The following is a 23,630-nucleotide window of genomic DNA, read 5'->3' on the forward strand; positions in this document are numbered from 1 at the left end:
GCAGGTCTGTGCCTGGGAACCAAACCCAGGACACTGAAGTAGAGTGTGCTGAACTTAACCACTAGGCTGTGAGGGCTGGCCCTAATTAACACTTTTACATGAAAGAAAAATAAACTTTTCTCTGGAGTAAACTCCTATTATTTTGAGTCTCTGTCACATGAAGCCTAACTTACATCCTTATCAATATATGTACCTTAAGAATTCTATTTTTCCCTAAGTATTTATTGCCGAGTCATTGAGGCCTTTCTTTTGAGTATGTTCCTCTGATTGGAGTTCAGGGTAGTCTTTCTTACATAAACTATACCCCTAGTGCTTTGCTTTGGATTTTCAGTTTCATTCTGTTTGAAGCAGAGACAAAGACCCTTGCAAAGCAAATTAAACGCAGAATCCTACTAGATTCGGGGCTTCAAAAAATTCCTCTAGGGGCTGGCCCCGTGGCCGAGTGGTTAAGTTCGCGCACTCCGCTGCAGGCGGCCCAGTGTTTCGTCAGTTCAGATCCTGGGCGCAGACATGGCACTGCTCATCAAACCAAGCTGAGGCGGCGTCCCACATGCCACAGCTAGAAGGACCCACAACGAAGAATATACACCTATGTACTGAGGGGCTTTGGGGAGAAAAAGGAAAAAAATAAAATCTTTTAAAAAAAAATTCCTCTAATCTTTTATAACTTTACCTTGCCTACACCTAATTCAATGGCTATTTTTATTAGCACTCATCTTTATCTGGTCTTTCCAAAGCATTCTTCTCGGTTTTCATAGAAACAACAACTGTTTTTCTTTGTAGACCCAAGTTTTACCAATTTACATAATTTAATTACATAGTTATGAGCAGTACAATGGATAAATAGCTTGGAAACAAATACAACTGACTCTTGGTAAGCATTCCCTCATCTGGTGAAAGCAGATATGCAGGGGTGAACCCAAGTGGGCCTCCTTGCTGTGACTCTTCAGCATTTCTCAGGGATCAGATGGCATAACTCAGAAAGGGAATTGAGAACATTACTCAAGTGCATAGTGGTTAGGCAGAGCTTCTACTGTACGCACAAGTGTACTTTTCTAGGGACAGAGACCACAGCTGTCATCTAATTTTCAGAGGGACCTCTGATCCCTAAAATGTTAAGCATCATGCCCTAAGCTGAAACCTAATCCATGGGGCCAGGTTGAGGAATAGACACCTTCTCTTCCTATGATTTGCTTCTGGACACTTGTGCCCCTACTTTTCTCTTGAATACTCTTTTCCCCCTAAAAAGTAAATTCATGCAAATAGATGTTTGTGAGCCAGTGACCCCACCAGCTCATCAAAAACAGTCAGACTCTAAATCTCAGTTTAGAATCTTCCAAGTAAATGAGGCCCCCTCACTCCACTCGGGTCAAACGTTCCCCCACTCAGAGAAGTTGACCATGCTGTCCAAAGGAACAGCCCTCATCAGTTTTGATCACTTTACTCTTTTGTTTTGTTTGCTTCATAGCATTTAACACTGACATTGTATTACCTATCTATCTGTCTTCTGACTTCTCCACCAGCATACAAGCTTCCTGAAGCAGGGACTTTATTTCTCTTGATCACCAATGTATCACATGTGCCTAAAACAGTGCCTGGCTCTTATCAGCTATTCCATAATTAGTGAATAAATGATGGAATGGCCTGTTCACATATTTATGTCCCAACCAGACATGTAGGCAGGTATTGTAGCTTATAGAACTTTGCAAATAATGAATAAAAAAAATTATCCTGAACATTGTTCCTGCACAGAGAAAGCCTATGAAAAAGCTGCATCCTGGGATACTCTATTCATACATTTAAAATTAATTAAAATTTAAAAAGACTGTTCTCTTGGGATTAATTTATTTCTACTATGAGTTCCCAGGAGTAACTTGCACATTTTCAAAACTTGGGAACCTATAAGTCCCAAAAGACCACTAGTACATAGTCAATGATAAAATTCTAGCTATTCAGAATATTATATTTGAAGTTTGCTTATAATTTCAATGTCAGATTTCCCACTCAAGACTTCAAGGGAAGTCTGTTGTTGTTTTTTTAATGTGAAATTAATTAATTCAAGTAAGGGTAGAAAATATATTTGTGCACTAAAAGAAACCACATACGCAAGCTTTACCCTACAGCAGCCACAAATTTCGAAACTTGGTACTACGTAAAAGCCTTTTAAACTACATTTTAATTTTCCCCAGGAAATGAATGTAAAAATGTTAATCTCAAAAATGAAAGGATGAAATAAGAACAATAACAAGGAAATACGGAGAAGAAATCAACTGTGATTTAGAATGCAGGAGGCAATTTCACAATATATAGAAATACCGAGTTATTATGTTGTACACCTGAAACTAACATGTTATATGTTAAAAAAAAAAAAAGGAGGCAAGTCACAGATATTTAGAACAATACTCACATAGAAGTTTTTAATGATTGGAGACTAATAATTTCTCTCCTTACACTGTAGCACTTCTCATGGCCCTATAAGGAAATAGAAATGATCTTTCTCAAACTTAGTCATCTCCCAATTTCCAGTATGTCCTATTTACCACTCTGAAGGGAAGAAAATTGAACCATCAGTCAGATTTTCTTCTGACTGGTCAAGTTCACTAGAGCAGTGGTCCTCAAAGTTTACGGAGCACTAGAATCACTCTAGGTTTGTTAAAACACCGATTCCTGGCTCCCTCCCAGAGTTTCCGATCCAGCAGTTTTAGGGTGGCTCCCGATAATTTGCATTTCCGGTAAATTCTCAGATGATGCTAAATCTGCTGCCTGGGCTGGGAGAACCACCACCCTGAGGCTCCCAGGAAGGTCGATTTACAAGTGCGACCACTGCAGTTCAAGTTTAGAAAAGCTAACAACCACAAAGATAAAAACTACACACTCGCACACAAAAGCAAACTCCTCTGAGTCTACAGATATCCCCGTTTGGTTTGCATAGATTGATTTACCAGCCAGATTCCGGCGGTTAAAAACTATAGAAAAGGACAGTCTCCGGGACGAGAAATATTAGCAGTTGTCTGACATATAGGAGGCTCCGTCGCTTGAGTGGGAAAATGCCTCCGACATTCCCTTCAAAGGAAATGTCACCTATTGCCCTGAAGGCAGAGCATCCTGTCTTGGGGTGTCTCCCCAAACACGGTAAACCTGCTTCGTGTACAAGACTCTGGGCTACAGACGTCATCGCCCGTTAAAAAGCAAAGAAACGAAACCCCAACACGCCGGCGCTCAGTACCTGCGCCACCTTCGCGCTCTCCCTTCCCACCCGGGGTCTAGCGGCGGGGGAGGAGCCCCGACCTCGCGGCGTCACGTGACCGCCGAGGGCCGTGCGCAGCCAAGTCGCGCGATTCGCCGTCATATCAGCTTATGCCGCTGGCCCCTGATTGGCGGGCGGCTCTGGCCGCCAGGAGCGTGGGGCCTAGCTCCGCCCCTCCAGGCAGCGCCCTCTATTTGACAGCGGCCGCGGAAGTGCCCGGGCTGCGTGGGACCAGGCAGCGGCTGGCTCGGCGGCGAACCCTCTCTAGGTAGGGATGGCAGGAGGGGGGGGCAAAGGAGGCAGAATGCGCCAGAGCGGGGTGGGAGAGGAGAGGAAGAGAAGGGGATGGAGAGAAATCAGCAGGATGGGGTCCAGGTGGGGACGTGCGGCGTGCGCCTGGCCCTGGGCAACATTCCGCAGGCGTCTGTTGAATGCGTCGTAGGTGTCGGGCACTGGGCGGGCGCAGGGGCACTGACCCGACTGAAACTGACCCGAGGGCTCCTGCGCTGACCGTGGCAGAGACTGGCAGGCAGCTGGGCAACCTGAAAACGGGCTGCGAGGGCTGTGATGGGCGAGTGCGGGGCGCAGGGGACGCACGCTGGCCCAGGCTGGAGGCAGGGGGGTTGCGACCAGAGACCTCTGGTTTAGGGTCGCTGCCTGGCTAGAGGAGCTATTTCAGGGCGCTGAGGAGGCCTGGACGTGAAAGAAATACACACGGATGGGCGTGAAGAAAATGAAGTATTTGACGTTGGCCGTTGCGGATCTCTTGTCCAAGGGAAGTCTGTCCACTGAACACTAATACTTTACTTTGTGACAGATTTTATTTTATCTTTTTAAAGAGCGAAGGAATTAGGCGGAAGGACTGGTCATTATCTGTGACTTCTACCATTGTAGTGCAAACTCCAGTTACTGCAACGTAGTTAGGATGGAGGTGTAGCAATCCACTGTTTGGGGAGACTAGAAGAGAAGGGAATTTATTACTTTAGCACTGGAGAAGGAAAAATCACGTCAACTAGCTTCCCTATGTAATAGCAGAGTAAATTTTGAGATGGTAGGGGGCCGCCCCGTGGCAGAGTGGTTACAGTTCGGATCCGGGGCGCAGACCCACTTTACTACCAGTCATGCGCTGAAGGCATCCCACAGGTGAAATTTTGGGGGAAGATTAGCACAGATGTTCCCTCAGGGCTAATCTTAATCAAAAAAAAAAAAAAAAGAAGAACAAGAAGGTTGTCAACGGATGTTAGCTCAGGGCAAATCGTTCTCACCAAAAAAAAAAAAATTGGAGATGGTACAAGAGAAGAAAACATTACCTCGAAAAGTTTGGGGTAGCCGGGTGTTGTTAGCCAAAACCTTGTAGTAGGTTACCTGTCCTCATATCACCATCGTTTCTTTTTTTTTTTTAATTTGTAATGTTACTCACCCAAAAAAATCCTAAATATGTGACCCCTGATCTTTTTACAGAGTGCTTTTTCGTTTGTTATGTAATGTAATTAACATGAGAGACATAATTTTCCATTTGCATGTGTAACACCTTGAGAGGTAATATAATGTGGTAGCTAAGAGTACATGCTCTGGAATATACATCCCAGCTGTTACTTGTTACTGAACAAGTTATTTAAATACTCCTGCCCTCAGTTCCCCTGTCTATAAAATGGGGGTTATAGAAGTACCTACCTCATAGGGTTGTGAGAATTGTGACGGAATACATAAAAAGTAAATAATACTTTAATACTTGGTTCTCAATAAATGTTAGCTATTATTTCTACTTTTAAGGTAAAGCAAAAAGGTAATAAATGGTAGACTCAGTCATTCTGAGCCTAATTGTGTTGTATTGGGAACTATTTTAAGAAAAGGTTTGCTTCTGCAAAGGTAAAACAATATTGAATAGAAGGTTCTGTTTCAGTCAGAGGTACTTAACTTAGGGTGTGGAGGTGTTAAGAGGCCCCTTGACATTATATGCAAGATTATATGGTAGAATCACTGAGAATTTGCACACTTAAGGAGTGAAGAATTGAGATAATGGTGGGGAGGCAGCGGATCTTGCTTAAAGTTAACGGACTTTGGAACCAGACAGCAGGGGTTGGAATCCCAGCTCCAGAGTTTATTTACTTGATGACGTTGCGCGAGTTACTTGAATTTTCTGTGACCAGCTTCTTCATCTGTAAAATAAGAATAATGCTAGTACCTAACTCTTGGGGTTTCTTGAAGGAATTAAATTAGTTAATATGTACAGTACCTAGTATATAGAAAATATTAATATTAGGTATTACCAGTTATTTTTCAAAGAAAAATCAAATGGCACCTTTTTCTGCCTTAGGTTAAAGGAATTTTGACTCAGCTTTGGCTCCCATGACAGTGATAATAATAGCTCCTATTTATTGACTGCTTCCATGTGTCGATGATGCCAAAAGTGTATGTAGTTAGTCCCTAAACCTTATGACAATTCTATGACATACATATGTCATCTCCATTTTATAGATGTGGGTTTGAATATAAACTTCAAAATCGAATTGCAGTGTTTCCATCATATTGTTGTTGATTTCAGAAGATTTTGTGTTAGATGTCAGAAATTACAGCAGTATATTCACGAATACCTAATTCCTACACTCAGCAAATACAATTGAAACCAAAATTCTAAAAACACTTAGAACAGCCTTAATTTCACATATCCAAACTGCCTCTAGATTGACTGAGGTGCATTTCCTCCTCCCTCCCAGGCACTGGTTTGCTGTTGTAGCAATTTTGTACGGAGAATATACAGATTAAAACAATTAACATGATCTTCAGGTAAAAGCAAAATTAAAGAGTTTTTTAAAGTTAAGGACTGAGATCTTATTAAAGTTTTTGCTTATATCTGATATTAAAGATTCTTGGTTAATGTTGGAGTTCCTTTTGATTGCGCCATGCTATTCCAGGTCCTGGATTGGATTAGGGCTGTGTGGCACTGTGGGTAACAGACGGATTAGTCCATCACCTCTTGGCAACCTCGAGTGGTGTCGAAATGTCCTTTTCAATTGTTAGGTTTTTCTTCAAAATTTATGTTTCCAGTCATCACTTACTTAGTGTCTTTCCCCTGCTACACTATTTCCCTTGACAGTTTCTGCCTCTTACGCTTCAGCTTCAACGACCACTAGACTCACTTTTGAACTTCAGATTCATATTTGCATGTTGCCTATTGCTTATGTCTGGGAGCCCAGATGAGCCACAGGCAATTGGATTTAAGACCCAAACTGAACCCGTCACTCCTCACGCACGCCCTGTCCCTGTCGCTCCGAAATCTCCTGGCTCTCCCAGCATTCCCTATTTCCATTATAATGACGTCACCATCCACTCGGACAAGCTAAAATCTCACGGTCATCCTAGGTTTCTCCCTCTTTCGCATTCTAGTATCCAATCAGTTTTCAAGTCCTGTGGGATTTTTTTTTACTTGTTACATCTCCAGTGAGCGCGTCTATTCCCCTAGCTCCTGCCTGAGGTCAGGCTGTCATCTTCTCTGGATTAGTCTACCACCAGAGCAACCCAGCTAGTGTCATTCCTGACGGAATGGTTTTTATGAGCTAGGGGTCTGATTATACCTCCTTCCTGCTCAAAAGTCTGTAGTGTCTCCCCATCATGAATAAGGGAAAATCCAAACTCCTTAGCAGGGCAGCAGGTCCCTCCAGTCTCACAGCAATTTCCTTTGACCAGGTTCACCCTGGAACATTTTCTTCCCTCTGCCTCACTGCTGTCGCACTCTTCGGCACCTGTCAGCCACACCCAGTGAGCCATGAATGTACAGCATGACTTTCCATGCCTTCACCATTGTTATTTCTATTTGAAATGGCTATCTCTAACCTTTTGTTTCTGGTAATGGTCTTCAAAGGCCAAATCAAATGTTTTCACTGTGAAGCCTTATACTGTGAGCTGAGGTAGTTGTGTTGTCTTTTCTGACTGCATGGAATTTGTGTAGATGCCTTTATTATAGCACTTGTCATATTGATGTAATTATTTGTTTCTCTAGTTGCCTTACCTTTAAGATGGATTTAGACTATATCTTTTAAATCTTTTTGTATGCTCATTACCTAAAAGTAGTGCTTGATAATTGTGATTCGAATGAATTAACAATATTTGCTGAAGGATATATGTCAATATCTGGCATTTGGCATTAATTAATTAAAATTTTCTTTTAGTGCTAAAGTGAGAAAAAATGCTTGCTACTCATATCACCAACAAGGGGCTAAACACCCTAATTCATAAAGCGCTTCTAGAATTTGATTTTAAGACTAAAGACTCAGTGGGGAAAATGGGCAAAGAATAAACACAGATAATTCACAGAAAAAAATATAAATTATTCTGAATATATGAAATGATACTCAGCCTCACTCATCATAAGATAAATGTGAATGAAATATACACTGAGCTACCATTTCTTTGCTATTGATTAACAAATCTTCAAAAGTTTGGTGATACTCTCTGTTGGTGAGATTGTAGGGAAATCAGGAGTATCCTACATTGCTGTGGGCTTGCAAAGTCACGCGTTTCCTCTGGAGAGCAGTTTAACAGTATCTCCCAAAGTTAACCAATGTAGTTAGTCTTTGACCTAGCTCTTGTAGAAGTTTACCCAACCCAGGATTAATCACCGTAAAACTGTTTGCAGCAGCAAAAGATTAGTATCTGTCCACTTATCTATTTGTGGGTTAAACAGCAGTGAAGTCACACAAAGGAACGTAGGTCCACAGTCCCTAGCCACAGTTTCAAAGTCTGGAAAAAGCCCGGAAAACCAAGAGTTTTTTGTTTTTTTAGAGTTTGAGACTCAAACTCATTTGATAGCAAAGCCTGACTCCAACTGACTGAGGTGCCCACTGTGTCTTGATGCTCCTGCCGGGTACTCCTGCCTCTGCTGTTTGCTGGTACTGTTGTGTTACTTTGGGTTTAATTGCATGTAAAGATATTGAAAAAATAGTTAAAGTAGCCCTATGACTAACAGAATGAATGGAAACATCTGTCGTTCATAGTAGCACGGAATGTGGGGCTGTCATAGGAGCTTGTGCATGGTGTGTCTGCAAGGCAGACTGTGCGAGCAGACAGCGTGGTAACACCCACCATGTGTGACTTAAAGAACAGAAGGACAGATTGCTGAAGTTTTACACTGGCAGCGAGGACCAAGAAGTAATGAAAACCAGGAAACCACTGCACAGGACAGAAAATGAGGATCCTAACCATGTTTTGATTAAGTGAACTTGATAAGGAAGTAAATAAATGCCACTGATTGCTTTGTTGATCATGAAGCAGCTGGAACATATCAAGAACTGCTGCTGACGATGAATGTTAGCATTAAGGGAGGATTCAGAAATTTAGGAAGGAGTGTGATGAAAATATCTGAAAGTATGGTGAAAATTGTTGTGCTGACCGTGAAGCAGCTAAACGTTACCCTGATGAATTTGCTAACACAATATCTGATGAAAACGTGAGAGCTGAATAAATTTGCCATGGTGATAAAATAGTTCTATACTTGCTTTTCATTCCTGGAAAACATTATACCGCAGGAGAAGCACCAGACTGTAATCCGAAGAAAAAGTTAACTATTCTGGAAGGAGCCAGTGCTCCAGACACATAGAAGATCAAGTTGGAAGCAATTAGAAAAAGCCAGCATCTACAGTTTTTGAATGAGCCTCACAAAATACCTGGGCATCTTATTGCAAACATCTTTAGGCTGGTTCAGTAACGCCTATGCTGATGGCACAAGTTCTAGGCAGGCTGGACTGAAAGACAATGGAAGATTTTTAATTATTCCTAGGTAACTCTTTTATACATTCTCCTCAACTTTTTGTGAAAAGTAATGTTTTTAGCATTTACTGTCCCCCCGTTGTGACTGTAATACCTTTTTCACCAAAGAGTGTGACACTAGCAATCAAAATTTCCAGTAAGAGCTCACTCATAAAGATCTTGTGTTCAAATCGCTGAGGCATGAAGTGATATTGATGAATCAGTGTTAATAAATGCTTAACATTCTAGCTGACAATGAAGCTTGAAAATGAACCTGCAGATAAAGATTTGGAAGGATTTTGTGTCACCAGTGAGAAGGTGATACCTGACTTCATTAATTACACCATGTATTTTAACAGCCAAAACCAGAAATAAGTCAGGAGAAGCTGACATTGAAGAAATGCTGAACATTGATCGTGATGCTTCTGTTATGCCTTCCTTGGATGATGGGGAAATTGCTGAAAGGTGGTTAAACACACTGAAGCATGAAGATAGTCATGATACATTAATGATGCTGACAACAACGACTACATTGTGAGCACAAAAGGAAAAATGGCTGAAGGCATTATGGTATGCAATTAAACAGCAATCACAGAGGCAGAAAAACGGTAATAAGACAGATGACATTGGTAGAAATCTTTTCAAAAAGCCATCTTGGGTAGTGTTGCGTCCTCTCTTGGGAATCCTGATCCTGGATCACCCTCAATGTCTGATTCCAACCTGATGGGCCCTTCTCTCTAAGATCCTCAAACAAATAGACGTAATAAGTATTTATTGCACATGTATAAATACATACTTACACAGATATTTAACTTTGGTATGTATTTGAAAGTTTACTGAATATCTTCCTTTAAAAATAGAAGTAATAAAGTATTTATAGTCTGTACAAATTCTATTTTTCATTTATCAGTTAATTACTACATAAATTATTACCATACAAATGAACTGTAATACTATTTACAGTATGTATTTATCCCACTTAATGTGAATTTCATACATTTTTCTAAACAAATATTAATATATTTAACAGGATAATGTTATGACCTTTGAAAAATCTAGAAATTCTGAGTTCCAAAATACACTGATGCCAAATGTTTTAAGAAAGAATAGTAGACCTGTACAATAAAAAAGGGGGAATTGGGGCCGGCCCAGTGGTGCACTGGTTAGGTTCACACATTCTGCTTTGGCGGCTGGGGGTCCACCAGTTGAGATCCCAGGTGCAGACATGGCACTGCTCATCAAGCCGTGCTGTGGCAGGCATCCCACATGTGAAGTGGAGGAAGATGGGCACGGATGTTAGCTCAGGGCAGGAGGGAGTGTCAACCGTTGGCACTAACAAGAGCCTGACCATAAAACTTCAAAGGAAACACTGAAGCACGTCCACAGAGACTTTGAAAAGCTCTGACATTTTCTTAGAAATCTAGAATGATTTCCATGAGAAGGGCTGTGCACCTACCCAAGAAACATGGGAGATGGCTCTACTCTCTTACTTCTGGCTGACTTTGAGGGTCTGTGCAAGCAGGAAGTGAGGGCGAAGTCAGAGTTGTAAACTGCCCACAGAAGCATTAAAAGCATGGCCCAACACCTGGCACCTCAGCACAGGCTGAGAGACTTCTTGGTTCAAGACCTTTAAGGAGGGGCCGGCCCAGTGGTGCATTGGTTAAGTTTGCATGTTCTGCTTCTCGGCGGCACAGGGTTCACCAGTTCAGATCCCAGGTGTGGATATGGCACCGCTGGGCAAAAGCCATGCTGTGGTAGGCGTCCCATATATAAAGTAGAGGAAGATGGGCATGGATGTTAGCTCAGGGCCAGTCTTCCTCAGCAAAAAAGAGGAGGATTGGCAGCAGTTAGCTCAGGGCTCATCTTCCTCAAAAAAAAAAAAAAAGACATTTAAGGAAATCTGTTCAGTCATCACCAGCAGAGACTTCAGTATCTGCATACTACAGAGAGTACAGGTGTTATACAATTAATCTGGGAAAGTCACTTAAATAAGCAGCAACAACAGCAACATGAAACCTGGGAGGAGGCCCACGGGGAATCTGATGTCTAGGGCTGCCACATTATGTTATTTATGGAATTGTTCCATTTTCCACAAAAAATTATGAGACATACAAGCAAGTAGGTATGGCCTATACACACACACAAAAGCAGACAATAGAAACTCTCTCTGAGAAAGCCCAGACATTGGACTTAGTAGACAGAGACTTTAAATCCACTACTACAAGTATGTTCAAAGATCTAAAGAATGCTGTGTCTAAATACCTAAAAGAAAGTATGAGAACAATTTCCCACCAAATAGAGAATCTCAAAGTAATAGAATTTATTAAAGATAAATAAATAAATAAGAATTCAGGAGGTGAGGGGCCGGCCCCAGGACTGAGTGGTTAAGTTCACGTACTCTGCTTCGGCGGCCCAGGGTTCGCTGGTTCGGATCCTGGGTGTGGACATGGCACCACTCATCAAGCCATGCTGAGGCAGCATCCCACACAGCACAACCAGAAGGACTCACTACTAGAAATATATACAACTATGTACTGGGGGGCTTTGGGGAGAAAAAGGAGAAATAAAATCTTTAAAAAAAAATTCAGAAGTTGGGGCCGGCCCCATGGCCAAGTGGTTAAGTTCATGCGCTCCACTGCATGCGGCCCAGTGTTTCGTTGGTTCGAATCCTGGGCGCGGACATGGTACTGCTCATCAAACCACGCTGAGGCGGCGTCCCACATGCCACAACTAGAAGGACCCACAATGAAGAATATACAACTATGTACCGGGGGGCTTTGGGGAGAAAAAGGAAAAAAAATAAAATCTTTAAAAAAAAAAATTCAGAAGTTGAAAGTATAATAACTGAAGTTAAAAATTAACTGTCAGGCTTCATGTCAGATTTGAGCTTACAGAACAGAGAATCAAAGAACTTGAAGATAGGTCAATTGAGATTTATCCAGTCCTAGGAACATAAAGAAAGAATGAAGAAAAATGAACAGAGGCTCAGAGACTTGGGGGGCACCATCCAAAATACCAATATAAGCATAATGGGAGTCCCAGAAGGAGAAGAGAGAGAAATGGGCAAAAAGTTTATTTTAAGAAATAATGGCCCCATACTCCTCAAATTTGATGAAAAATATTAATTTACACATCCAGGAGGCTAAATGGTATGAGCTGTGGGGTTTCTTTTGGGGATGATAAAAATATTCTGAAATTGGATAATGGTAATGATTGAACAACTATGAGAATATGCTAAAAACTCCTGAATCATACTCTTTAAAATGGTGAATTTTATGATATGTGAATTGTATCTCAGTAAAGCTATTTAATTAAAAACAAAGAAAAGGAGGATGTTCTTTATATAGAGAGGGACAGATCTCTAAGCTATGTTGTTAAAAGAAAAGAGAAAGGAACAGTGTATATAACTTGCCACTTTTTGTAAGAAAGGAGGGAAATAAAACCTTGTAGTTTGATCTTACATTTAAAAACGTCCTAAGGATTCAGGGGCCAGCCCCCGTGGCATAGTGGTTAAGTTTTCATGCTCTGCTTTGGCGGCACAGGGTTAGCAGGTTCAGATCCCTGGTGCAGACCTATGCACCGCTCATCAGACCATGCTGTAGCGGCATCCCACATACAAAATAGAGGAAGATTGGCTCTGTGACAATCTTCCTCAAGCAAAAAAAAAAAAAAAAAATCCTAAGGATTCATAGGAAACTAATAAATATGGTTTCTCAGAGGGCTAGAAGTGGGATGATTGTGGTGTACAGAGACATGTATGGAAGCAATATTTCTCATTGTATATCTTCTTATGTCAATTATTTTAAACCACCTGTGTCTATTATTTTTTTTAAAGACTTTCTAAATCTCTGGGGAATCTAGTGGGGGAAGTGGGCTACAATTAAAACTTTCTTTCCTACAGGTTATTTTATTTCATAAGTGAATGTTTACTTACATGCCATTTATATGTAGCAGATAAAGGCCATTTGAATACCTGAAATCTAATTTGGATAGGCGGTTTCCAGACTGGTTTTTTTTTGTTGCTATTGTTCAGAAGTTTTACTTATAAATGAGAGATGTTGTTGAACTATAGAACAGGATCATGAATATAGAATAGACTTAAAATGTACCGAACTGACTAAAGTTTCTCTAAAAATTTAAGCATCTAGAGCAGGAGTTGGCAAACTTTTCTTTTAAAGGGCCAGCTAGTAAATATCTTAAGCTTTGCGGGCCGTTCTGTGGGCCACGTTTGCCAGGCCCTGATCTAGTATATTGATTAGGGGGTGAGGGATAAATGTATTCTGGTTCTTAATGCCAAGAACCTGTTTGCCTTTGTTCTGTCAATGGGGGACAGAACAAAGTTTCCTTCTGTCACAAGAACAGATTGTCCCTGACTTCTCTGCTTATGGTGACAGCATGGATGCCTTTTAGGAAATTTATCTTATGTCTCAGCACTGAAGCACGAATCTCTGAAATATGAGTCCTTTTAGGAGAGAGATGCCACTGAAACTTGTAGCTGAAGGAGTAAAACATTTGCCTAAGTACCTAGTTCCTGCTCTTCCACATCTTGACTACTTGCCATGTTGCCCTAGGACATACTAGAAAAGAACACTAAGGTGACCACTAAGTGGACTTACACCACTTACCAGCTTGATGACCTTAGAGAAAAAACTTCCTGGGCCTCAGTTTCTCTAACTGAGTTCTGGTGTCCCCACGCATAATAAGAAGAGATTGGACTAGAGATGATATTTAAGATCCCTTCTGGCTCTAAAGATGGCATTTAGGGGAGTCTGGTAGCAGCGGACTTACACTACATGGGCTTATTAAAGCAGGAGCTTCAAGGACAGCCATGCACCACATAAGGACAATGGAAAAGGACAGACTGCTTATACAACAGTGGTCCCATAAGATTCATCCCATATAGCCTAGGACTGTAGTATAGTATAGTAGGCTATATCATCTAGGCTTGTGTAAGTACTATCAGAGAGGAAGAAATTTTCCTCTCTCCTAGGTTCTTCTGGCTGGTCTAGGAATTAAATTGACATGAGACAGATTAACAGGAAAAAAACAAACAAAAGTTTAATAACATGTATACATGGGAGAAACTCAGGAAAACTGAGTAAGGCACCAAAATGGTTGAAGCCCTCACCTTAAATACCATCCTCAGCTAAAGACAAAAGAAGATGTTGGAGTTGGGGAGAGTCAGTGACTTCATTGGGAAGGAAGGCAATTCACAGGTAGGTGAAAAGGAGCAACGTTTGGAAAGCAAGTGTTTGACCACACAGAAACAGAAGAACACAGAGGGGAGCCCAACAACCAGGTTCTTCTAGGTTCCTCCCTGTCTGCCACCTAGTTCATGTTATGTTAAGGTGATAGCTCAATTCCTGAGGCAGGGTTTTTTGTCTGAATTCTTTTAGGCAGTTAAGTGGGAGTTAACAAGAAAAATTTTCTGAGTCTTGTGTTTCTTTTTCTTTTTCTTTTTTTTTTTTTTACAGAACTTATTTTTGCTCCCCAAAACCCCCCAGTACACAGTTGTATATTCTTCATTGTGGGTCCTTCTAGTTGTGGCATGTGGGATGCTGCCTCAGCGAGGTTTCATGAGCAGTGCCATGTCTACGCCCAGGATTCGAACCAACGAAACACTGGGCCGCCTGCAGCGGAGCGCGCAAATTTAACCACTCGGCCACGGGGCCAGCCCCTCTGAGTCTTCTCTTTCTTAAAAATAATCAGCCTAGGGCCAGCCCAGTGGTGTAGTGGTTAAGTTGGCATGGTCTGCTTCAGTGGCCCAGGGTTTGCAGGTTTGGATCCCGGGTGCATCGAGTCATGCTATGGCAGGGTCCCACATACAAAATAGAGGACAATTGGCAACAGATGTTAGCTCGGGGCCAATCTTCCTCACAAAAAAAAAAAAGACATTTGGGAGAAAAAAGTCAGCCTAAAATAATCCCCTTGTTAAGGAGACACATTTTGGGATGGGAAATTTTGTTCCCCTTCAGTACAATCTGTGCTGTTCACACAATAATGAAATCACCTAGCAACACATGACTGTAGTGTTTGTGAAAAGTGTTTGCTTTGAGAAATGTCATTGTGGGTAAATAATCGTTGCACATGTTTATCTTTTAGGGGCTAAGATGGATCTTGTTCTCAGTGCTGCAGATTATTATTTTTTTACACCATACATATATCCAGCCACATGGCCAGAGGATGACATCTTCCGACAAACTATTAGTCTCCTGATTGTTACAAATCTTGGTGCTTATATCCTTTATTTCCTCTTTTCAACGCTGAACTATTATTTTGTCTTTGACCATGCATTAATGAAACATCCACAATTTTTAAAGGTAAGTGATTTTCTCACCTACTTTCTAACTTACTGTTACGGTAAAAATGACAGTATGATGTTTTTGCGAGATTTTCATATTAAACTGGTTTTAACCATTACACAAAGCTTTGGAAACCAGCCTCAATGGATTAGATATTTTTGATAGGGCTAATCCCCTCTCTCTTTCCCTTAATTTAAACAAATAAATGAATCCAAAATTTTTTTTTAAGACTATAAGTCTGTATCTTGCAGATACATAGACAAGAATTTTTTTTCTTATAGTGATGAATGAATAAATGCACATATTTGTGTAATTATTTTAATGTTTGACTTTCACAAACTGAAATATGTTCTCTATCTGTATATATTTTTGTTTGCCTAGATAGAAGATTCAAACTCAGTAGTTTTAGACTTGTTTACAATCATTTTTCTATTTAAGTTATTTGTATTTGTCAACTGGAAAAAAAAGGGAGGATTGGGATAGAAATTAATTATGAAAAAAGTGATTATTCTGTAAAAGAAATTTAAAATACAGATTTTGTGTGGGAAGGGGGAAAAGTTTCAGAATCTAAAAATATTTATTGCATATGCTCAGTACAAATGGAATGTTTTTCTTACACGCCCATTTCCACATATTAAAATTTTAATAGAAACAGTTTGGAGGTAAGCTTCTTCATATAAAAAAGATTTTTTTTTTTTTTTTTTTTTTTTTTTTTTTTTGCTGGGGAAGATTTGCCATGAGCTAACATCTGTTGCCAGTCTTCCTCTTTTTTTATGTGAGCCGCCACCACAACATGGCCACTGACAGACAAGTGGTGTGGTCCCACCCCCAGGAACCAAACTTTAACCACTAGGCCATTGGGGCTGGCCCAAAAAAGATTTTTAAAATCCAATTCACAACAGTTTTATACTAGTTTTGTTTAACGTAGATTTTGTGATTTTTAAGTATTGGAAATTTCATTTTCAGAATCAAGTCTATCGAGAGATTATGTTTGCTGTCCAGTCATTGCCATGGATAAGTATTCCCACTATTTTATTGTTCCTGCTGGAGTTGCGAGGCTACAGCAAATTATATGATGACGTAGGAGAGTTTCCAAGTGGTAAGTGAATAATAGATCAGGCACAGAGTGGTTTCTCAAAAGAACCAAACTGCCTGTTTTTCTTTTAAAATAATTGCAAATAGTTCCATTGTCCTTAGTGTTCTACTTTTATATATTCTATCTTGCCCCATATGTGCATTTCATTGGTTTTATCTATCAATTTTAAAGTCTTTGTTGTAGATGAAATTGTGCCTGGGGGATCCGACATAGGCCCTCAAATTTGTTTCCCGTTGTCTTCATTGAATTCAAACTTCTGAAAAAATAACTCAAGTAGTACATGATAATTATAGAAAATCAGAAAATACAGATTTTTAAAAATCAATTATCCTGCTGCCTAGAAACTGTGCATCTTCTGGCATGCGTGCTCCCACTTCTCTATGCCTGTATACTTCATTATTTACAATACAAAAATGAAGCCTTCCTATACATTGTTGGATTGGACTCTGGTTTTGTTTTTCTCTTAGCAATATATATGCCCATGTCTGCATGTCAGTAAATATTGAGTGGCCAGCCTGGTGGTGTAGTGGTTAAGTTCGCGCACTCTGCTTCAACGGCCTGAGGTTTGCGGGTTAGGATCCCAGGCACGGACCTCGCACTGCTCATTAAGCCATGCTGTGGCGGCATCCCACATAGAGTAGAGGAAGATTGGCACAGATGTTAGCTCAGGGTCAGTCTTCCTCACAAAAAAGTTAAAAAATAAAGTAAATAAATATTGACATTATTATAATATATCAGTTATAGTATCTCATTGTACAGATATCCATAGTTTATTTAAATGATCTCTAATTTTTAGACCTTTAGATTTTTCCTCTTTTCCTACTAAAACAGTCCTACAGTGACTAACCTAAATTTTTGTGGAACTCTGAAGTTATATGATCAAGATACATTTTCAGTATCTAGTATCAGAAAATAAGAATAGCGGCCAGCCCAGTGACACAGCGGTTAAGTTCGCACGTTCTGCTTCGGCGGCTCGGCGTTCGTCGGTTTGGATTCCAGGTGCAGACATGGCACCACTTGACAAGCCATACTGTGGTAGGCATCCCACATATAAAGTAGAGGAAGATGGGCACAGATGTTAGCTCAGGGCCAGTCTTCCTCAGCAAAAAGAGGAGGATTGGCAGCAGATATGATCTCAGGGCTCATCTTCCTCAAAAAAAAAAGAAAGAGTAGTAGTTAACATTTATTGAGTGTTAATATGTACCAGCTACAGTTCACAGCTTTTCACATGTATCAGTCCATGTTGTTCTGCATCAATTCTATGAGGTAGGTACTCTTACTATACTCCTTTTATAGGTGAGTAAATTAAATGTACAGACTTTCGATAACTTGCCCAGGTCGCTCAACAAATAAGTGATGGCTCTGGGACTAGAACCCAGCTTGCCAGCACGAGCACCCCTACTCCCTAAGTCAGACGTTATTTGGTTATTTAGAGGAGGGAACAAAAATTATACACTAGGGTGATGCATTGGCTAGGCCTGGGAAAGTGGATAAGATTGTGAGTAAAAATAAAAGGAGGAAGGCATTCTAGATATGTGAAACAGTACGAGTAAAGGCACAGAGGTAAGACTTTCAAGATATGAGAAGGACATTGAGTAAACTAGCCTGGTTTGTACAAGAACAGATAAGGTTGGAAAGATGAGAAAGGGTTGGGTTATGGAGTAGATGCTAGGCTTAAGATATTTAGTGGAAAATAAAATTCTAAGCATGGAGATAATGTGTAAAGGTAAGTTTAAGCAGGTTAATATGAAGGAAAATTATTTAATGGCGTTATTCTCAGAGATTTAAATAATAAAGATGCCTGCGGAGTATTCTTTTTCTGTCTCATAAATATCTTCAGAGTTTAATTAAGAAATATTGTAGGTGGGACTCTTCAAGTTTCTACATGAAGGAAATGTGGAAATGAGCAGATTCTAGAGTCAAGGGGAGATTAATTTATAACGTATTGAATGAGCCCAGACAGGTAGTTTGTAGCGTTTGCGTGTAGGGTCGTATTTTGCACTTAGACATGTAAAAAGCAAATGCTGATCTTGGAAGCTGAATCTCGATTCTGCTCCACCCTGTTGTCTTTTCTAGGCTGGTTTCACCTCGTTGTTAGTGTGCTGTCCTTCCTCTTTTTCACGGACATGCTGATCTACTGGATTCACAGAGGCCTTCATCATAGACTCGTATATAAGGTAGAGTCATTTGCAGGGGAAAGAGAAAAAAATATACATTTCAACACTGTGTGATTATAAACGCTGCTCCCTATTTACAAGGATTTCCTCTAACTATGTTGAATACCTGAGTAGCCATAGTCATGACAGGTACTGGATATATTTTGTTTTTATCCTTCTTTATGGGTCTGGAGGGGTTGTGTTAAAATTTTACTGTTTGGGGCTAAAAAGAGGGCTATTTTATAAAGACATTATGCTAATTTCAAAGGGGTTTTTTAGTTAGTTCATTTCTACAACATGAGTATGAAAAGCTAAGTTGAATCTTGCACTGGGCAAAGTTTGTGGTGCTAACAGTGTCCTTTTCTTCTGTAGCACGTACACAAACCTCATCATACCTGGAAGATTCCTACTCCATTTGCAAGTCATGCTTTTCACCCCTTGGATGGCTTCCTTCAGGGTCTGCCTTACCATATATACCCCTTCATCTTTCCATTACACAAGATGGTATATTTAGGCTTGTATATCTTGGTCAATTTCTGGACAATTTCTATTCATGATGGTGATTTTCGTGTCCCCCAAATCTTAAGGCCATTTATTAATGGCTCCGCTCACCATACAGACCACCACCTTTTTTTTGACTGTAACTATGGACAGTATTTCACATTGTGGGATAGAATTGGAGGCTCATTCAAAAATCCTTCCTCCTTTGAAGGGAAGGGTCCACTTAGTTATGTAAAGAAGATGACAGAAGAAAAGTGCGATGGGCATGCAGGAAATGGCTGTAAAAATGAAAAATTATTCAATGGAGAATTTACAAAGACTGAGTAGATAATTGCCCAATTATTAAATATTTTTAATAAGGAAAAATAATCTATATATAGCCAAGAGACATAGCAAGTAAATGGTATCATTTGAAAATCAGCATTGTGGGTCGTGCTGAGGAATGATCGTAATGGTAGATCAAGGGAAGATGCTGTGAACACCAAGATTTTAACCTCATGCTTAAAATACTAGGTGTTAGTCTAAGGGACAACTTGTATCTTTCTAGCCAGCCGATCTGTGATTTGTATAGCCTCAACAACAATTTTTAGAAAGATAGAGAGAGAATACATTATTGAGGGGACTAGGTTATGTCCTTTTGCCTTAATCCACCATATTCATTAAGAAAAATTCATTGTGCTTAATAATACCAAGACTAAGCACCATAACAAAGAAATACTAATATAAAGATGGTTCCTTGTTTCAGGAATGGTTAAGTCTTCAATGTCAGTATGATTTGTTCAAGTGGAAATACCAGTGTGCGAAAAAATTCTGATATATTAGTGGCTGTGTAAGTGACCTAATTAATAGCAGGTGCAATAAGAGTATCGTCTTCCTACGCATAGGAAGCTTATTCTCTGGAGACATTGTCAAATATTACATCTTGCTGATGAATATATAAATTGAAATTTTACAAAATAATTGATACTCTCTGATTTAATCCAGATCTGGGCTTATTTAACTAAAGATTTTGATGGTTATTGTTTAAAACCATTATTTAATAAGTGTGAAAATATGTGAATCTGAATATAGTTAGAAAGGAAATATGATGCCCGAATAATATATTCGACACTGCTGATTTTTTAATTAAATTGATGCACTGCACTTTTGATATGTTTCAATGTTACAAACCTATAATTTTCTATAAAAGGACATAATTGCCAAATATTTAGGTCTGTCACTGAAGATTAGTTTTGTGACCTTATTCTCCCCTCTTCTTCCCTCACTTCTCCCCACTTCCTCTGCAAAAAGATTTAACATGTACTTTCGTAAAGAAATGTATGTTGTGACGTAAATATATTGGAAAAACGTGGTTTGCAAGGCATTCTATAAGATATTTATATAAAATCAATAAAAGTTGATTATGACTATTATTAAACTGTATCAGTTAAGTATTGTAACAGCACAAAGTATTTGTACAAATTTTATGTCAGTTTGAAACCAGAAATGATGCGGATTGTCAAAACTGTTTTAAAATGTCCCCAAATGCTCAACATCAAAGGAGAAAGAGAGAAGGGGCTATCAGATTCTTTTTATGTCTCCCAACTTTATTAGATTTGAGAGTTTCAGCAAGACACTGGTCATAAAATACAATGCTTGGGATCCGGATGAAAATCTTCTTTCTCTTTGAGTTACTATTACAGTGTTGTTATCTTACCTCAAGATGCCAGTGTACCACTTAGTATTTAGTAACTGGTAAATGCAGCCGAGGGCTTGTCGCTAATCCTCCACCCCATCCCACCCCTGGTACTCCACTTTGCCCAAGAAATAGAAGGAAATTTTTTTTTTTTTTTTTTAAAGATTGGCACCTGAGCTAACAACTGTTGCCAGTCTTTTTTTTCTGCTTTATCTTCCCAAACCCCCCCGTACATAGTTGTATATCTTAGTTGCAGGTCCTTCTAGTTGTGGGGTGTGGGACACCACCTCAATGTGGCCTGATGAGTGGTGCCATGTCCGCGCCCAGGATCCGAACCCTGGGCCGCCGCAGTGGAGCGCACGAACTTAACCACTCGGCCACGGAGCTAGCCCCAAAAGAAGGAAATTAAGAAGTAAATTTTGTTTGCTAATAATAATGACAGCTAATATTTATTGAGCTTTTCCTTTTGACCAGGCACTGTTTGAAGTCCTTGACATGAGGAAACTGGGGCCAGTTACGTAACTTTTCCAAGGTTATTTCTCTCATATAAAGTCCACTGTGGATGTTTCTGGTCTTTCCACAGTCATTCTGAGACCAGGCTCCTCTCATCTTAGGGCTCTGCCTCTCTGAGTCTGCAAAACCTTCTTCGTTTGAAGGAACACATAGGTGAAGAGGGGAAAGTACACTTGGAAAATTTTTATGGGTCGGGCCTGGAAGTGGCACATGTCCCTTGTGCATGTTCCTTTGGACGACACTCGGTCATACGGCCCTTCTGGGTGAAGGAGATTCTGGGAAATGTGCCTGTGTTTCTGGGAGGATGGGGTAGCCAGTTTCTTGAACGGTTTGCCCTCCCTGTCTAGTTTATTCCCCTCTTTTTGAAGGTGCCAATAAAGATATTGAAGAGATGAATGAGCTCAAAAGTGTTTCAAGTTATCCACGCACTGATTGTCTTAGTGTCCTTAATTTCATGACTCCAATTATGAGCGTTAAAGTCCCCTCCAGACTCTTAATACTGTGTAGCTAACAGAAAAGAAATCATTTATGGGGAGAGGGAAGCTTCCTCAAGGGTGTTAGGAAGAGTCAAACTAGTCTTCGCCCTCCCGTCCTTTTTCTTAAGTTCTACTCTTATTAAGCAGGATTATATTAAGTAGTCCTGACATTTTTTGTACACTGCCGCCACATTTTCCTGCTTTCCATTAGAGGGATTCAGAGCATATTCATGGAAATGAGGATCTAAATTCCTTCCTACAGGAATATCAAGTGAAAGGCTTTTTCTGTTGACTTTGAAACATTTATAGCCATAGGACGGAAAGGGAAAATCAAAATTACATTTTCCACTTTTATGGTAGAAATTGGAAAATGGATGAAGTGGGTACAAGCACACATTTCAAAGCCCAGAGACCTCTACTGAGTCATCTTCCTCCGCATCTCCCTGTGTCTGAGTGTGGTGACCTCCTACTTCTCCTCGCCCGGTATCATGTTTCTTTTTCCTCTCATCTTCAAAAAGCCTGGGACAGTTTTGGGAGAGAATTATGAGTTCAGTTTTTGATCCATGGAGTTTCCAGTGCCAGTACATTATTTGTGTTGAGATGATATCTGCAGGAAGATGCGAAGTAGGGAGAAAAATCGAAAACAAAGAGATTTGGAATTAGATAGAAGAAAAATCTGAGGCCATGAGACTGATTGCAAAGGAGAGCATGAAAAAGGACATTCAAAGAAACAAACCAGTGTGGGCAAAAGCACTTCCTTTCTTTGTCTTCCTAACGTCTTCAAACTCAAAAACCCTTGACTGGCAGTCTTATATCAGTACTTACTGATTTCTATCCTTGTTATACACACCCTATTTATTCCTTCAAAGTAGAGACCATGTGTGCATCATCGTTGTATTAAACCACATGTCCTTACAGAATGGTAAATACTTTGCTCAGCGAATTAACGAAATGGTGGAAATGTCATTCTCTTCAATAAATATTTAATCAACCCTTACTAGGTACAAAACACTGCACTAGGTACAAATATTTGATCTGCAGGCTCTTAAACACTGTCTTTTTAACCAACAGTTTGTTTCTCATTTATTCATTAGCTGACATTTGCTAAGTGCCTTGGGGGAGTCAAAAGGGGAAGTAAAGAGGAATCAAAGATGGTCCCTACATCAAGGTTAGACTGTGTCCTTTTTTTCTCACTCAAGGTCAAACCTTCCCCTGGAAGCAAACAAAACCTACAGTACCCTGGATTCTGACTGTACGTGAATCAGTAATATGAGTACTGATTAGAGGGTTGACTGAGTCCATGTGGAGTTATTATTACGTAACATAGTGCTCTGGATACAAAAAAAAGATCCCCAATATTAAATTGGTTGATTACAGACAGAATGACAAACCTAGGAGGGAATCTGTAACTTCCGCTGGAATGTAACTCGTCTCAGAGGAATTATGTAAGCTAAGAACTTGGAGTAACACAGTTTTGAGTCGTGGCTCTGCCACTTACAGATTACTTGCCCTTGGTTTCTCCATCTGTAAATTGATGGAAAACTACCAACCTAATAGGATTAAGTAAATTTAGAAACACTCAATTAGGTGTCAACGGAGGCTATTCATGTAATTGTGCTTACTACCTCTTCTTTCTAGGTTCAATGATTATTCTCATTACACTAGGATAGGCCCTCAGTAGGAATCAATTGCAGGGAGAAAAAGCATAGAAACTTTAAAACTGGAGGTGAAAGACATGAGGTGAACTAGAGATAGGGGGTACAGAGGAAAATCATGTAAGTAAAACTAAAATTGCTACATTATTTACTGTAAATTTCCTTTGTAAGAGTTGAGAGATATCTAAATTACTTGTTGCTAAATAACTTTATTTTAAAATGCATTGCTGGCGCTGGGCTGGTGGCGTACTGGTTAAGTTCACA

The 23,630-nt window shown here is 40.0% G+C and overlaps 1 protein-coding gene across 1 annotated transcript; it reads left to right on the plus strand.

Moving 5' to 3' along the window:
- The first annotated feature begins 3,389 nt into the window (after positions 1-3,389).
- SC5D (sterol-C5-desaturase) lies at positions 3,390-20,459 on the plus strand. The gene is made up of 5 exons (XM_046685848.1): positions 3,390-3,515; positions 15,095-15,312; positions 16,261-16,393; positions 18,467-18,567; positions 18,919-20,459. The coding sequence occupies exons 2-5, from the start codon at positions 15,103-15,105 to the stop codon at positions 19,372-19,374; spliced, it is 900 nt and encodes a 299-aa protein (XP_046541804.1). The 5' UTR covers positions 3,390-3,515; positions 15,095-15,102; the 3' UTR covers positions 19,375-20,459.
- Positions 20,460-23,630: the final 3,171 nt, after the last annotated feature.

The sequence above is a fragment of the Equus quagga genome, chromosome 14, assembly GCF_021613505.1.
Source record: "Equus quagga isolate Etosha38 chromosome 14, UCLA_HA_Equagga_1.0, whole genome shotgun sequence".
NCBI classification, from domain to species: domain Eukaryota; kingdom Metazoa; phylum Chordata; class Mammalia; order Perissodactyla; family Equidae; genus Equus; species Equus quagga.

Coding starts and splice junctions, on each gene's coding strand:
- SC5D (XM_046685848.1), top strand. CDS start 15,103: ATGGATCTTGTTCTCAGTGCTGCAGATTATTATTTTTTTACACCATAC. Junction 15,313..16,260: donor AACATCCACAATTTTTAAAG/GTAAGTGATTTT, acceptor TTTCATTTTCAG/AATCAAGTCTATCGAGAGAT. Junction 16,394..18,466: donor CGTAGGAGAGTTTCCAAGTG/GTAAGTGAATAA, acceptor TGTCTTTTCTAG/GCTGGTTTCACCTCGTTGTT.